Source organism: Eschrichtius robustus, chromosome 1 (genome assembly GCF_028021215.1).
Source record: "Eschrichtius robustus isolate mEscRob2 chromosome 1, mEscRob2.pri, whole genome shotgun sequence".
Taxonomy (NCBI): domain Eukaryota; kingdom Metazoa; phylum Chordata; class Mammalia; order Artiodactyla; family Eschrichtiidae; genus Eschrichtius; species Eschrichtius robustus.
The window spans coordinates 90209331-90226698 of NC_090824.1; the positions used below are offsets into that span (position 1 = coordinate 90209331).

At 34.9% G+C, this 17368-nt stretch overlaps 1 protein-coding gene and 1 pseudogene across 2 annotated transcripts in view; both read right to left on the minus strand.

Annotated features, from left to right (window-relative positions):
- Positions 1-17368, minus strand: part of UBR1 (ubiquitin protein ligase E3 component n-recognin 1) — a 145313-nt gene that overhangs the window by 37995 nt on the left and 89950 nt on the right. For both annotated transcript variants that reach the window (XM_068550281.1, XM_068550278.1), the window contains exons 27-33: positions 16348-16457; positions 13318-13404; positions 12182-12363; positions 7902-8107; positions 6435-6528; positions 5519-5668; positions 2596-2693 (exon numbers count right to left, since the gene is read on the minus strand). In XM_068550281.1, coding sequence (XP_068406382.1) covers positions 2596-2693; positions 5519-5668; positions 6435-6528; positions 7902-8107; positions 12182-12363; positions 13318-13404; positions 16348-16457 — 927 coding nt within the window. The remainder of the gene's footprint in view (positions 1-2595; positions 2694-5518; positions 5669-6434; positions 6529-7901; positions 8108-12181; positions 12364-13317; positions 13405-16347; positions 16458-17368) is intronic.
- Positions 14005-15692, minus strand: LOC137765289 (large ribosomal subunit protein eL32-like; annotated as a pseudogene).

The following is a 17368-nucleotide window of genomic DNA, read 5'->3' on the forward strand; positions in this document are numbered from 1 at the left end:
TATTTCTTCAATATTTTTTCTGTACCATCCTTTTTCTTTTCAGGACTTCAATGACACAAACGTTGGGTTAAAGGGAACGAAAAAAGGTTCCATATGTCCCTAAGGATACTGCATCGCTTTTCTGCATCACTTTTCTGTCCATTCTTCATTGTATAATTTCCCCTGATCTAATTTCAAATTCACTGACTCTTATCTCACCATCTCCATTCTACTACTGAGCCCATTCAGTTAAAATTTTATTCTTTTTTCTAATAGATTTAATTAATTAATTAATTTTTTGGCTGCGTTGGGTCTTCCGTTGCTGTGCGCGGGCTTTCTCTAGTTGCTGCGAGCGGGAGCTACTCTTCGCTCTGGTGTGAGGGCTTCTCATTGAGGTGGCTTCTCTTGTTGGGGAGCACAGGCTTTGGGTGCGCAGGCTCAGTAGTTGTGGCGCACGGGCTTAGTTGCTCTGCGGCATGTGGGATCTTCCCAGACCAGGGCTCAAACCTGTGTCCCCTGCATTGGCAGGCGGATTCTTAACCACTGCGCCACCAGGGAAGCCCCCATTCAGTTAATTTTTTAATTCATATAGTATTTTTTCAATTCTGTTATCTCCATTTGGTTCTTTTTTTTATAGTTTCTATTTTTTCCTGCTGAGAACTCCTATCTTTCCATTCACTTCATGAGTGTTCACCTTTACTTCATGTTTCATGATTATAAAGCTGTTTTATACTTTTTATCTGAAAAGTTCAACACTAAAACATCTCAGGATTGGCAGTTGGTTGACTGTTTTTTTCCTTGAGAGTTGGTCAGATTCTCCTGGTTCTCTGTACCTTCAGTAATTCTGGATTGTGTCTTGGATACTTTGAATATTACATTGTGAATATATTTGAACATTACTGGTCTGCATTAACATTCTCTGGAAAAATGTACCTTTTTTGTTGTTGTTCTAGTAGGCAATCAACCCAACCCAAATTAGGTTCAACAAGTTCTGTCTCACTCCCTGTGAGTGGTGGTTCCAATGTTAGTTTTCAGAGCCTTTGCTATGCTGTTTGGGTCTGCCAGTATATGTACTACTCAGGGCTTAGTCTGGGACTTGAGTGGTGGTTTAATGCAGCTTCAGTCTCAAAGCTGTTGCTGTGTTTCTTTGGGCCTGTTCCACACACGTGCAGCTTGGAGCTGAGCTCAGGACTTGTGTTTGTCTCAAAAGTAGGAGATTCCCTTCTACAGCTCTCTCCTCTCTGGGATTCCCCCCTATACTCTCTAGCTCCAAGGGGCCCTTTTTCCCAGTTCCCCTGGTCAAAATGACCAGTTTCTCTCAGTTTTAGTCCCCTGTGCTGACTGGGGCTAACCTTGCGGTGAAGCTGTGAGGCAAAGCAAAAAATAATGAGGATTCACCCTGCAGTTTTTGGAATATAGTGGTCCCATTTCTCCCAGATCTTTTAGCCAGTAAGACTGGTTTTCTCTTGGGATTTTAGATATTTATGTGGCCACCATGGCAGTGCAGTTCCATGACTGGAGCTGGCCTTGGGAAAGAGCCAAAAGAGAGGAAAAAAAACCACAAGTGGCATGGACATATATACACTACCAAATGTAAAATAGATAGCTAGTGGGAAGCAGCCGCATAGCACAGGGAGATCAGCTCGGTGCTTTGTGACCACCTAGAGGGGTGGGATAGGGAGGGAGGGAGGGAGGGAGATGCAAGAGGGAAGAGATATGGGGATATATGTATATGTATAACTGATTCACTTTGTTATAAAGCAGAAACTAACACACCATTGTAAAGCAATTATACTCCAATAAAGATGTTAAGAAAAAAAAAAAAAAGAATTCCCTTTACACTCTCCAGCTCTGAGGGGCTTCTTTTCCAGAGTTCTGGCCAGAAAGATGGCATCTCTCCTGGATTTTTTACTGTTCATGTCCACTGCATAGTTCTGTGACTCAGGTTACCCTGGGGTCAAAACTGGGAAATAAAGGAGGAACAAAAAAACCCCAGGAAACTCACTGCCTGTACTAAACATTCCTCAGATTTTTACTTCCTCCCCAATCTGCCTGCCATTGTTTACTTCTCCGAGTCTTTAGGTAGTCTTATCTCTCAGTTGTGAAGAATATATAAATGGGGTAACAATTTCCAAACGTTTGTTGTTATTAATATTAATTACAACATATTAACAGTATTAATAATAGTTAACACTTATATAGTATTTACTATGTACCATGCACTGTTCTACCTTATGTAGGATAACTCAATCCTTCAATCAATGAGATAGATACTATTATCATTCCCACTTTGCAAATAAGAAAGCTGAGGCACAGAGAGGTTAAGTAACTTGTCCAAGATCACACAGACAGTAAGTGATAGATCTAAGACTTAAAACCAAGCATTGTGACTCCAGATTAATTACTGTCCATACTGCCTCATAGTATGAAAAATTATTAAATTGAGTAAAGTGATTTAAGCCAAACTTAGCCTTGGCCTAAAAAAACCTCTATTTCCTAATATTTAACAAATCCGTATGTGCAAACCATATTTTAGAGCAATAAGTACTTTCAAAAAAATAAAGACTCTGACACTTAAATCTCACACAGCTAAATATAAAATAATTTTAAGCAAACCTTTAGCATGTTTCATATTATAACCTGTTATTCTGGCCAGAACAGTCTGTATCCATCGTGCCAGGGTCAAAAGTTGAGCAAGAGCTTCTGTATTCTCACTGAAAAATGATATTTAAAAATTATTAAAGCCATTGGCACAAAGTCAAACTGAAAAGCTGAATTTGTAGGGTCTTTCCATGGATAAACGGCTGTATGAAAAAGTCAAACTCCTCCAGATTAGCTTCCTAGGTCATAGAAACACACGTGTCTAAAAATGTAGTTTTGGGAGGGAAGAAAAAATTTAAAGTACAAAGAACAAGATACCACCCATCACCTGGAAGTAATAAATGTCAGTAAATGAAATCACCATTCTAGCTGCTCAAGTCAAAAACTAGGTATCACCACTGATATATCTGATTCCTTCACACCCCACATTCTAATCTATCAGCTAGTCTTACAGGTTTCATCTTCTAAATGTATTCCAAGTTGATCACTTCTTTCTATCTCCATCGTTACTACCCTAATCCAAGTTACACTATCCCTCACCTGGACTACTTCAATAGACTGTTCTTCCTGCATCCACAGCGGTGCTTCTTTATTATCTATATATTCATCACACAACCGCCAGCAAGATCTTCTAAAAATGTAAATCAGATTGTATCACTTCCTTATCCAAAACATTCCAATGGTTTTCCATCACACATAAAATACAGTTCTAACTTCAAATCTTAGCTCATAAGCCCTTTTAGGATCTGGTTCCTTGCTTGCTCCATTCCAAGCATACTGCCTTCTTCCTGTGCCTTGAACTTGCTGCCTTCTTGCTTCACCTTCAACATGCTGATTTGCTCCTACTTCAGGGTCTTTGCTCTTGATATTGCCTGTGCTTAGAATTCTCTTCTCGCAGAGAGTAGCACTGCTTGTCCTTCACTTCATTCAGGTCTCTATCCAAATGTCACCGTCTTGGAGAGGAGCTCCCTGCCAAATCAATCTGTAGAGAACCTCATGCACTGGTCTGTCTCTAGCCCTTTATGCTGCCAATTTAGTTTTTCTCTGTATTTCTCACTACTCAATACTCTGTATTTTTCTGTTTACCGTTGGTCTCTCCTCTCTGTAATATAAATTTTGTAAGGGCAGGGGCTTGACACAAACTGTTATTAACAACCAAGGGGGACCAGAAACAGTGCTATTAAAAAGGACTATAAAGTAGAGATTTGCTTACTGAAAGGACAGCTTTAAGTGAAGTTAAAATATACAATGAACTGTGCCAAAATTCACATCTCTGGGCACAAATTTGATCTAAGAATTTTTTCAGTTCTCAGAAATGAAAGTGTACTCTGATTTGTTATGACCAATTTTCTTTAAAAATGCTAGCTTATTATTAGATTTGATAAAGTTTTTTATATGCTCTTAACTTTAGTATCTTAGGTTATACTCATGTTGATTTTCTAACAAAAAAAGAGGCAAATATATTCCAACTATACAGGTAAGTTCAAATGCCTAATAAAAATATTATGTATAATTATGTATTTCATATCCTAAGTAACAAAATTGTTACTACAGACTAAAAGTGTCACAGGGTTTGAAGAGACCTAGTTGTAAGGATCAGTCTAACTTTAGAAAGGACTGCCCTGAAGCATCCTATTCTTAAAGATATCAAGGAGGGCTTCCCTGATGGCGCAGTGGTTAAGAATCCACCTGCCAATGCAAGGGACATGGTCTGAGCCCTGGTCCGGGAAGATCCCACATGCCACAGAGCAACTGAGCCTGTGAGCCACAACTACTGAGCCTGCACTCTAGAGCCCGTGAGCCACAACTACTGAGCCCACGCACTGCAACTACTGAAGCCCGCACGCCTAGAGCCCGTGCCTGGCAACAAGAGAAGCCACCACAAAGAGAAGCCCGCACACCACAACGAAGAGTAAGTAGCCCCCGTTCACCACAACTAGAGAAAGCCCATGTGCAGCAACGAAGACCCAACACAGCCAAAAAATAAATAAAATTAAAATAAATAAATAAATAAAAGATAAATCTTTGTGATGTCACCTTCTTCCTAAAAGATGACATTCTATGTCCCAATACGCTAAATAGAAAACAATTCAAAATTATGTTTTCTAATGACATGGAATAGTAGAGACAGAGCAACTACTTACTGACGCTGATTGCCAAACCTATCACCTTTGAACTCTTATGTTGTGAAAACATGTTAAAAGTGTTTTATCAATACAATCATTTCCTTTAGAAAAACTTAGGTCTATCACTACAAAGTCACTGAGTTAAAAAAAACTGAAATAATAATAATAATAAATAGTACTGTTATCATCATGTAGAATAGTGAGAATATAGAAATATACAATTACATGTTCTAATTGTCATAAAAAAGCTAATAAATTTGCTATTAAATTCTATTCACAGAGGGTCAGAATATAAAAGTTTAAAAATTTATTCTAAACACTAAAAAACTATCCATAGATGAATCTATCTGTTTTTATTTACCTTTATAGTTAACCTTTTGTCCATGTCTCTACAACTACAGCATTTGGATCTTCAGAAAAATAGAATAAAAATAATAATACAAAGACCTGCAGAGCAACCAAACTCCTAATAGCAACTCTAATGCTGGCAAAGGACTATAAGAAAGGAATGGATCTTTGCAACTTTCTTCCTTCTGTGAGTGCTAAGATGGAGATCAAAGTTCTATTGCTTTAATGGCTGTTGGAAGACAGATGCAAAACATGCAGACTTGAGTAAATGAATATTCCAGTTTCTTTAGAAACCAAAAATTGGGGCTTTTATCATATTTTTAAAGTTGAATACAAGTCATAAAATGAAAAAATATTAATTAAACAGCAAAAAAGAAACTAGTAATCTAATTAAAACAGTCACAACGAAAGGATTAAAGACAACTTAAAAAAAAAAATTAACCAAAACATAAATTAAAATATACCTGCTTATCCTTTGAGGTTGCAAAGGAATAATGGGGATCACAGTATTGCACAGAGACTTGCAAAGAGGGCAAAGATACTCTCCACTCTCTAAGTCAAAAAGGTCAACATGAATGCGTTGCTGAGAGCTCAGCTGTACAGCTTCAAAATACCTGCAAAATTCCAAGACATAGGTCCATTCAAAACTACACATGTATCTTTGCTCTAATCCAAGTGAAAAAAATCTGGAATTTTTGCCTCAATAAACATCTTTAGAATCTACATGCAAAAATACACAAATTATAATTACAGAAGAAATAGGATGCCCATTCTTTTGGGGGCAAACTGGAGGACACATCAGGGCAGAAACAAATTTAAAATAGTTTTACTGAATTATAACTTGTCTCCTGCCTCAACAGCATGGAGATACAATACAGATACTATCTCCCTCAGTTTCCAATGACCAACTGAAGTAGTAAGGGCTATTACAGGAAAATTATGTATTTTAATCTGATGCCAAAAAGGTAAACCCTATACAAAATATTTCCCAGGAATTATATTTCTGAACTTTTATCTCTTCCAGATATACAACTAGAACTTCATATCCCTTATTCTATCTCAAAGGTACTTTTCCCTCTGTTTTGAGGGGAATGAGATTTTTATAAAGATTATTACTTCTTTTATACAAATACTGATCAAAAGAGACTAATTAGTTTGTGCAAAGCAACTACAGTGAAAATTTTAAGTTGATAACTTTACACACCAATTTCTAAGGGTGATACTATAATGAGTATCATGCAAACAAAATCAGTAATTAAAACTGCTTCAGTTATTCAAATAAGAAAAAAAGAAGACACGAGAAAACATGCCTTTTTGTGGCCTTTAGAGAACTTCAATACTCCTAGCTTCTTTCAAGAACATGTCAGAAGGACAACTTACTTCTGCCAGCACACTGCATGCATTACATGACCACAGCTTCCTGTGTAAGTTCCATATGCCAAGTCTGAATCCATGAAAAGTGGGTCCACGGTTTCTGATAAAGACAAAAATATGAGGTATGTATTCATCTGCCCCACAATCATAAAAAGAAAACAAACAGAAAAGGAGGTTATCAGGTCTAAAATTCTAATCATAAACTTTCTTAGGAATGTCCAATAAAAGTGTCACAATATCATGGCAGTAGTATATATATTCTTAAGAGTAAGTAAAAAGAGGAAAATATAAAGCTAGATTTCCAGGTGTGATTAGTATGGATTAATGAAAACTTCTATTCTTGATGTACATTTTATTTTAACATTAGGTTTTAAGTTGCATTATCTTGGTTGTTGAAGTGATTTTCTATGATTCAAGCACAGTTTACTTTTGTATTTTAAAAGTGATTTGACTGGGTAACTTTAAGGGATATTTAGGGGCAATATAATCTACTGGCTAAGAGCACAGACTATGGGGTTCAAAATCTGATTTCACCATTTATAATTTGTGGCTTCTGACAAGTTACTTAATTTCTCTGTGCCTCAGTTTCTTCATCTGTAAATGGAGCCAATACTGGTACCTAAATCACAGGGCTGTTATGAAGATTAAGTGAGTAAATACACATAAAGCACTTAACCAGTGCCAGGCACATGGTGAGTATTCTTAGATGTTAACCTTTTTTATCATTATTATTATTCCAAGGGTATTTAAAAAATAAAGCAGCTAACTCCTGATGTGATATAAGAATTACAACATATTACCTAATAAGTACTCCGGCCAAGAAAATGTTTAACAAGAACCTAACCACACGGCAACAACCAGACAAATCCACAACGTAAGACACTGTACAGGAAAATTGGCCTGCGTTCTTCAAAAAAATTATCATGAAAAAAAAAAGTAAAAGGCAAGTGACTATTCTAGATTAAAACAGACATAAAATAAGCAACATAGGAAACATGTCTGAATCCTAAATGGAAAAAAAAGTCTAGCTAAAAAAAGACATTTTGAGGGCAGTTGGGGAAGTTCAAATACGGATTTTATATTAGATGATATTACTGAATTATTAATTTTCTTAAATGTTATACTGGTATGGTAGATATATAATAGATGATCTTTAGTTTTAGAAAATGCATGTGGAAATATTTAGGGATGAAATGTCATGAATTCCTACTTTCAAATGGTTCAGCAAAAAGAAATGGAGATAGATAGAAAGATAGAATGAGCAATGTGGCCATGTGCTAACCAAAATTTTAAAAAACAGACAAAGGAGCCAATATGGCATGTAAAAATCTAGCGTCCATTTTACACATGGGTAAAATGTGATCTGACCAAATAAGGCTAAATACAATCTCACTCCCAAACTTCTTTCAGATAGTATTTTTACACAAGTATGAAAAGAAATGCTCAAAAAGACATTTATTAAACAATACATACCCCCTGAGAGTTCTATGGGTTTTCCCCTGTGCTGGGTTAAGGCGGTGGATTTCTGGACACAGGCCGATAATACCATGGCATTATTTTCTAGTTTCACCTCTTGTTCTTCTTGGCAGAGGATGCATGTCAGCACCTCCTTTTCAGTAACAGACGGACCCCGTTTAGGACCCAAAGCAATTTTAGAGTAGTCACTGACTGCTGGGGTGCTACCAAGAGAAACGACCAGAAATGAGGACACAAGTTTTGGTCACTTGTCTTTATATTTTGGTAGATTTTAAGGAACTTTAGGGCAAGAACTTTAAGAATAAAAAAAATAAAATAAAAATTATATTTAGCAATATTAGCTTAAAATCTTCCCCCTTGATTTTTCTGACTTTTATCAGTTAATTTGCTTACTAGAAAATACATTCTGTGTTGCTAAGTGCAAAAAGAAAAAAAGCAGATCACAAAGTAGAATGCATATTATAATTATAGTTAACTTACTGTACCAAGAAGCTGTGAATCTGTTTTTTCTGATTATAAAAGTAATACATACTTATTAAGAAATTTTGGAAAGTCTAGAAAAGTATAAAGAGGAAAATAAAAAGCATCATACTCTCACAACCTAGAAATAACGACTTGTACATTTCCTTCCAGTCTGCTTTCTATTTATAACATTTTTTACACAATTAAGATCACATTACATATACGGTTTGTGTCCTGTTTTATTCACTTATATCTTAGCTGTTTTCTCATGTCATTAAATTTGCTTCAGAAACATTATTTTTAAATGGCTGCACAGTACTCTCACTATATGTCTCATAACAGTTTTATCCATTCCCTCTTATTAGGCATTTAAGTTTCTGTTCTACTTTGGTAGCTATTAAAATTTAAAACATACATCTTAATGATTTAGCAATTTATAAGATGTATTCAATGTGTACAATAATATAATAAATAAGAGCAAATACTTACAAAGCACTAATTGTAATGTGAGGCACTGTTTCAAATACTTTAAGTTATATTACCTCATTTAATCCTTCCAACAATCCTATAAGGCAGGTACTATTATTATCTCTATTTTTCAGATGAAGAATCTGAGGCCTAGAGATGGTAAGAGACTTATCTAATGATTCATCTAGGAAGTAACCGGGCCAGGATTTAACCCAGATGATCTGACTTCACAGGCCATGCCGTGTAATACTGCCTCACTATCCATGCAAGAAGCTCCCTGCAATATCATATATCATCCAACAAACTGGAAATAACTTAAATGGTTATCATCAGTATAAGTGAAATTACATAATACAGAATAGTATGCAGTTTTTAAAAGGTGGGTCTCAGCTAGGTGTGGTACTTACTACTTTTTAGGAGGCGTTCAGCAACATGTGGGTAAAGTTAACTTTTTGGTTATCATAAGGACTAGGGGGCACTACTGGACTTCAGTGGATGAAGGGCCAGAGATGCTAAATGCCCTGCATTCATCAGGCATGAGAAAGAACTGCTGCCCAAATGCCAAGAATGAGGAATGCTAAGCTTGGTTTTTTCGTTTTTGTTTTTTTATTATTATTTATTTATTTATTTGGCCGCCCTGGGTCTTAGTTGTGGCATCCGGGCTCTTAGTTGCAGCATGCAGGATCTAGTTCCCTGACCAGGGATTGAACCTGGGCCCCCTCATTGGGAGCGCGGAGTCTTAACCACCGGACCGCCAGGGAAGTCCCTGAGCTTGTTTTATATGTAAGAACATACATATACAGATTTCCAAGACATAATATTAAATGAAAATGGGAAACTGAAGAATGATACATGCATAATACCATTTATGCAAATAAAACAAAAGGCTGAATGACACTATATAATTTCTATGGTTACATATATTTGTATCTAATAGCACAGTAAAAATTCTTATAAGATATACGTAAAACTTATAACCAGAGTATCTCTGAGGCAGGGCAGAAAGGGGTGCAGGATTTGGGCCAGTACTCAAATGGAACTTTAGCTTTATCTCTAACACTTGATTTTTAAAAGGAAAATGTGTTAATATAAATGTAATTAAAATTTAAAATATAAATGTAAATGTAATCTGTAAATGCAAATTTGTAAATGTAATGTAAATGAAAAATGTAATTACATTTAAAACATGTAAGAGAATATATTTGTGACTTTGGGATAGGAAAAGCCTTCTTAAACAAGATACAAAAAGTTAAAACTCGAAAAGACTGACAAATCTGTCTTTATCAACACTGAAAACTTTGCTATATCTAAATTTCATAATTAATGTTAAATAAACAGGGACAACATATGGGAAACATGAAACAAACTTTAATATCCATAATTTTAAAGGACTTCTAGAAATCAGTAAGATAAAAGTAAAGCATCCAATAGAGATGGGCAAAGGATAATAAGAGGCAATTCTCAGAAGACAAAATGTAACAGGCTAGTGAATAATTATAAGAAAAGATGCTCAACCTAGTACTAACTAATCAGGGAATTTCAGAAGGGCACAAATTTATAATTTTGATTATACCAAATATTTTCAAGTACTGATAATTTTAAGTATTGGTGAGAATGAAAGAAACAGGAACTCTTCATACACTGCTGGGAGTAGAAATTGGTGAAACTACTTTGGAGGGCAATGTGGCAGTATCTATTAAAATTTTAAATAATTATGACCCAGCCCTTTCGTTTATTAGATTCCACCCTTGAGAAGTACTTGTAGGATTGTGCAAGGGGGAACATACAAAAATGTTCTGACACATTGTTTGTAACATGGGAAAATTGGGAAACAAGGGAAAAACAACTTAAATGTCCAAAATCTGATAAATAAGATATTATATGATAAATAAAATATTATATATCCATACTATGGAATACTATGCAGCAGTCATAAAGAATGATGTAGAATCTACGCTAAAGGTCTATCTGTATTGACATGAAAAGATTTAAAAGACACTGAATGAAAAAGCAACCCACAGAACAAAAAAGGATGGTAAAATTTTAAAAAGCCACTAAAACACACAAAACAAGACTCATTATTATTCACGCACACGTTTACAAACGCATAGAAAGACACCTAGAACCATAGTTATTATCACAATGGTTATCTGTGGAGAAAGATCAGGAATGTAGAGGACGGTCAAAGGAGACTTACTGTGTTATGTGAATTGTTTTCAGTGAGAACACATACACAATTTTATGTGTACAATCAATCAGGCAATAAAAATATATTATGAAAGCATTAGGGCCATTAATTAATTCTGAGTACATTTCTGCTTACATCCTCTTGTTTGAATAAATATACAGTAGTCTCTTGTTCATTACTTTCTAAATGTTATATTGTTCATAGGTAATATCAAGAGGGTTGGGACTTCTGCTTGTTGTTTAAAGTTTTGTATTAGTTTCTAGTTTTATTACTGTTGTCATCCCAGGATAGTTTACCATCATATATATTTTAATCTTTAAGATATAGAGTCAGTATTCTTTGTGGTTCTTTGTTAGCATACTCAGCTTCAGGATTACAGACAAATTATGTAAAGTATAATGTTTACTGTCTACTGTTATTGCAGAAGCACAATTTCCTAAAAGTATCCACAACACACATTGTTTTAAGGAGCAGTGAAAGCTTGTTTTTAAAAATAAGCATAGAAGGGATTTTCAATATTTTAAATTGGAATGCTTTTCAAAGAACCATTATTTTGCCTCCTCCCTTTTCTCACTGTATCTAAATAACAGCCCACAAAACACTACTCTCAGAAAGTTAACCGATTTCCCCAAGAGCACAGCATAGTCTCATAGTCAGAAAATGAGGTTTACTAATTCCCATTCCAATGTGCTCTCCATGACTAAAACTATAGGTGTTGCCTTCTTTCTTTTTTAGAAAAAAGGAAAAATTAACATGGACCATCTTTTTCAGGTGAAGGGTTTTTTTTCAATCTGTAATAGCAGCAGTCATTCTTACCAGAACTCATAAAAATGATGTGGAATATATGAACTGATACATAAATGTGTACCTAAAGAAGTCCGCACGTACAAGATAACAGGAGCTGATTTCTATCTTTGCTGTTTCCATCGTCATGTCTTTTTGTGCATAAAGGTTCCCGACTAACTTCACTGTGCACTTGAACAGTTTATCAACATAAAATTACATCCAGTAAGAGGCTTCACTGTGCCCTTGCTAGCTTAAAAATAGTGTAATTTCTCTTACTTTGAAATATATTTTGAAAAAAATATTATTTAAAGTGAATATGTAATTTTTCCTACAAGAAACTGGGTTGCTAATTTTTAGTTTTGCTTTATTTTACCTCTCTTCCTCCATAATGGAGTCTTCTTTCCCAGACATTTCTGACGTACTGTCATACATGAGTCTGTGAGTTTCAATAAAGTTCTTCTGTAAGGCGGACATCTGAGCCATGATCTTCTGGCGATGCAGCCTAGCAGCTTCAGCTTTTCTTTTTCGTTCTGCTTTTTCTTTATCATGAGTAATCTGGGTATTAAAAGACCAGAAAAATTAGGTAAGATCCACTGTGAAAATTTACATATACTGTTCAGTCAGGCAAAATTTCCTAGAGTAAACTCAGATTCAATCTGATGACTCAAAATTAACATACAGGCTCCATCACATCTTACAATTAATTGTTCCATTGGTTACTTCAATAATTTAACTTTTCAAAAAAATTTTTTTAACTTAAAATGCCAAGTATCTTAAATATCTAATAAACCGCCTTTTATAGTCAATGCAGGTATATTAAGAAACAAAATTAAATGAAACAATAATTTTGAATCATTTGTCAATCATTTAACCACTGACATTTAATCAATTTAAAGCCAACTTGATGATGTCTAACAGTTACTACTAAACACATTGCTAAGAATGAGAACTTTAACAACATTGCTGAAATGTATTGGTGTCTTTTTATTTATTTTAACTGAAGTCCAGTGTTTTTCTTTTAAGAAAGATAGTTATTAACCACAAGTAATAATATTCTAATAATTTTGAGATTAGAATCATCAAAACCTGATTCATTATATTATGGAAATTCATAACCTAAACATTACCGTGTTTCATTAAATCTTAGATGCACCATAATCTTGTGTTCCACTAAGAATGCTGCTGATTAAATAATAAGAAGGCATGGATTATAAGACATATTCCAATTTCAGACATTAAAATATTTCAAAAATTAATAAAATATGGTATTTTCAACAGCGCTGCACTGAACGTCAATTTCCTCTGCTTTTGTGAAATACATATATTATATTGGATAACTATGTATGTCAACTACCACTAATCCCTGTGGTACAGAAACACAATGAACAATAGTAGGCATCCTATATACCTTACAATAAACAGGTTCCTTCTCACAAAAAGAAGCAGCTCCCTTATACCAGTAAAGTTCAAAGACAGAGATGAACGTCATCATCATTATAATGTTATTACCTCATCATTCTTAATAGATTCTGATCCTGATGTAGTTGCTACAATTAAACAAGATTTTTCTCTTAATCGCTTCACGGTGTCAAACATCTGTGAAAAACAGATGAAATGTTAAAGAAAGATTTGGTTAGATTGATCAGGAACAGAAAAATTCACTCAACTGATTTTGTCACCATGTCTCCAAATGTCTTTGACTTAAACTTTATTTATATATATTTTTATATATATATCTATACACACACACACACACACACCCACACCCACATAGAAATACCTTCAAATACATAATAAATAGCAATCCAGCTAAGAAGAAGTTGGAGATAGCAAAAATCAGCTGGATCAGTCTGCAGGGGTGAGCATACCTCTGCTTTTGCTACGGAAAAAATTTTTTTAAATTTAAAATAACATTTTTAGTGCAAAGACACATAAAAAGATACAATATGGAAAGTGATACCTTTTCTTCCTGATGCCAGTCCCTCTCCCCAAAATCAACTAAATTAAAGATAATTAGTATTTCTTTGCAGGAAAAAATCAGAATATATATTTCTTTATATTTACATATATTCTCATAAAAACCGATCCTACTATATACACTGTTTCCTACTTTCCTTTTTCACTTCATCATTTATCTTTAGAGGTGTTTGCAAAACAGCTTATACAGATCTATCTCACTCTTTTTTTGTCTGAGTTTTATGGTTTTACTGACACAAATACAACGTGCACATGAGCTGTGTACTCATTTTCTTCACTGCACAACCTGGCACAAGGATTGGTGACTCTGGTGGCCAGCTGGGCTGCTCTCTCCACAATGGCTTTACAGTTCTTGGAGGAGACACTGTGAGCAGTCTCAGTAGAGTATGATTTGTTGCACAGCAGCACTTCAAGCTCCTCGATGTTGTGGACTAGGAACTTCCGGAAGCCACTGGGCAGCATGTGCTTTGTTTTCTTGTTGCTCCCATCAAGATCTGGCCCTTGAATCTTCTGAGCACCCTACTGTCAATACCTCTGGGTTTCTGCCAGTTACACTTAATTTTGACATACTGGCCTGACTGGTGCTAGATGAACTTCTTGGTCCTCTTTTTGACAATCTTGGGCTTCATGAGGGTGGCCATGATGCCAAGTAGGAGACGGCCGCCACCTCCGCAGGCAGTGCCAAGAAAGAGCTATCTCATTCTTTTTAACAATATCAAGATTTCAGAAATAGGAGAGCACATCCATAAAACTTGTAGTATTTATATTTTGAAAGAGCCTCAGTCTCATGTGGAAAAAACTCCCATAAGGAACTTAAAACAAAACTTTATATTAACCATTTGGATAAAATATCTAATGTTTATAAGAACAGATATTTGTGATTTTTATATATTTTGACAATGGACTTTGGTATTGTAATGGAAAAATGAACTTTCAGGACCAGATCTCCAATTTATAACACCAGGTCCATAGGATATAAATGTTGGACTAAATGATGGTTCAACTGACTTTTTTTAAATTGCGGTATCATTGGTTTATAACATTATACAGGTTTCATATGTACAATGTTGTATTTCTACATCTCTATACACTACAGCATGTACACCACCAAAAACTTAGTTTCCATCCATTATGATACAGTTGACCCCCTTAGCCCATTTCATTCTCCCCCTACTCCCTTCCCTCTGGTAATCACTACTCTGTTCTCTGTATCTATGTGCTTGATTTTGTTTGGTTTGATCTGTTCATTTATTTAATTTAATTAATTTAATATTCCACATATGAGTGAAATCTATAGAATAGTTATCTACTTTACTTCTTTTATTTGTTTTTGTTTTATATTTTAAAATGATTATATTGGTAGGTTTAAGAAAAATAGTAAATATTCATGAAATCTACTTCAAGAGAAATCTTGATAATAACATCATTATCTTATAGTTACATATGAAATTGTATCACACTTAAGGAGTGTCTCTGATTAAGTAATAAAAAGAACTAACTGCTTGAAGTACAAAATCAGTACAAAGATCCCCAATTGATGTAACCACCCTATATTCTAATTATCAAAATAATATCTAGTTGATAACATAAAAATATTTTCATAAATACAGTGAGAAGAAGCTCCATAACCTTGGCTTCATGTTTCCATTTGGAGGGTTTTCCATTAAAGTAACATTCCTGACCTCTCTCCCTACCCCTCATTCACTCCTCCCCAAAGGCACTGCCATCCACCCAATAGTTCAAACTCCAAATTAGAAGTCATTTTGATTTCTCTCACTTCTTCCATCTAATCTATCAGCAATTTCTATAGCTCCTACTATCACATTATACGTGAATCAGTCCAGCTTCTTGGCATCTGCTTTCTAGCTGAGGTCATGCTCACTTCTCACCAGGATTACTGCAATCATCTTCTAATGGTTACCCTGTTTACTCTTGTCCCTATAATCCATTTACCCCTGACCTGTAAGGTCCTATATGACCTGGCCCCGGCTGTGCCTCTGACCTTGCTGCCTACTTTTCTCTCCCTCCCCCATTATGTTCCAGTCACACTAGCCTTCTTTCTGGCCTCCTTAGGGCTTTTGCATTGCTGTTCCCTCATTCTGGAGTACTTTTCCAGATTCTTGTAAGACTGGCTCCATGTCATTCAGTTCCAGTGTTAGCACCTAAAAGAGGCCTTTTCCGATTACCCATCTAAAGTTACCCCTACTCACCTACTGAATTATTCTGATAATTGTTTTGTTTATTGTCTGTAGCTCAATGTTTGCAACATGATAGCAAGCACCTTATCTGTCTTTTTCAGAGTCTAGAAATGAGCATGGCACATAGCAGGTACCCAATACATATTTACTGAATAATGAAATGAAAAAATGTTAATTTATTAAAAAGAGCCCTCACTAAAACATAGGGAAAATAGGATTACTAACATGAAAAATTATGAGTGATCATGAAAATCAGTAGTAAATCATTTTACAATTAGAGAATATTATGGTTTAATCTTAAAGGCAAGCAGAGGATTCTTAAATATTTAAACCAAGATATGATCAGTTTATTTTTCAGTTTTACCTGGAGTATCCATGTAATCATGTCCTTCTGGCCTTCTAACTGGGGAATTCCCTTGAGTTTTTCTAAAAGCATTTGTATATTCTGAGCATTCATGGCTGAACTTCCCAATCCTTTTTTAAAACACAAAAATTATATATCATGAAGATATTTCTTCATAATTATGTATAAATATAATTTATAGTTAATGTTATTCACATTGATAACCAAAGTTTGCAATCAATCCCTTAACTACATTAATTTTTCAATGGAAGAATCTACAATTACATGAAGTATTAAGTACTAAATTAAAGAACTTGAAAAACCAGAATTACTTTAGGTCTCTCTTGTACATTTTCCATGGGGCTGCTAAGTGAAAACTACCCTTAATGATATATCTTTTTCCTTTCCTCTACTTGGCTCACTGTCTAAAAGTACTTACTGAGAACCAAAGCTCCCAAAAATATGGAAGTGGGAGCTGTCATATCCATAAACTGAATAGGTTTATGATGTAGTCAAGAATCTAAAAAATAGTGTTTAAACAGAAAATGAGATGCTTTTGTCTTATTGATCTTATAAATCAATGTTCCTAGAATGCGCTCTGAAAAAACTGTCTTAATCATGTAGCGTTTAATAAAAATCTAATCTAAACCTATCCTGCTCTTCCAGATTGAAAATGGTGCAAAACAACACATTATCATTCACTCAGACTTCCGCAATAATTTTAAATTCAGGAACATTAATATCTTCCATAGATGGGTAGTGTAAACATTATGGTTAAGATAGCAGCAAATATTTGATAATACTGAGACAAGGAATGAAAGTAAGAAACCATCAATGTATGCAGCGCCCCCAAAAGGGGGGTGAGATCATGCAGTAAAAGGATTGTCGTGGGGATTAAAAAACATACCTGTATTATTGAAAGTGTTAAAAACTAAAAATGCTACGAAAAGACTTAAAACAATTTCAGAGTTTTCCGTCTTAAGGACTAACAGATTAAAATTCTATCAGAGCTAAACTTTCTGTTACAAATTGGCAAATAGCT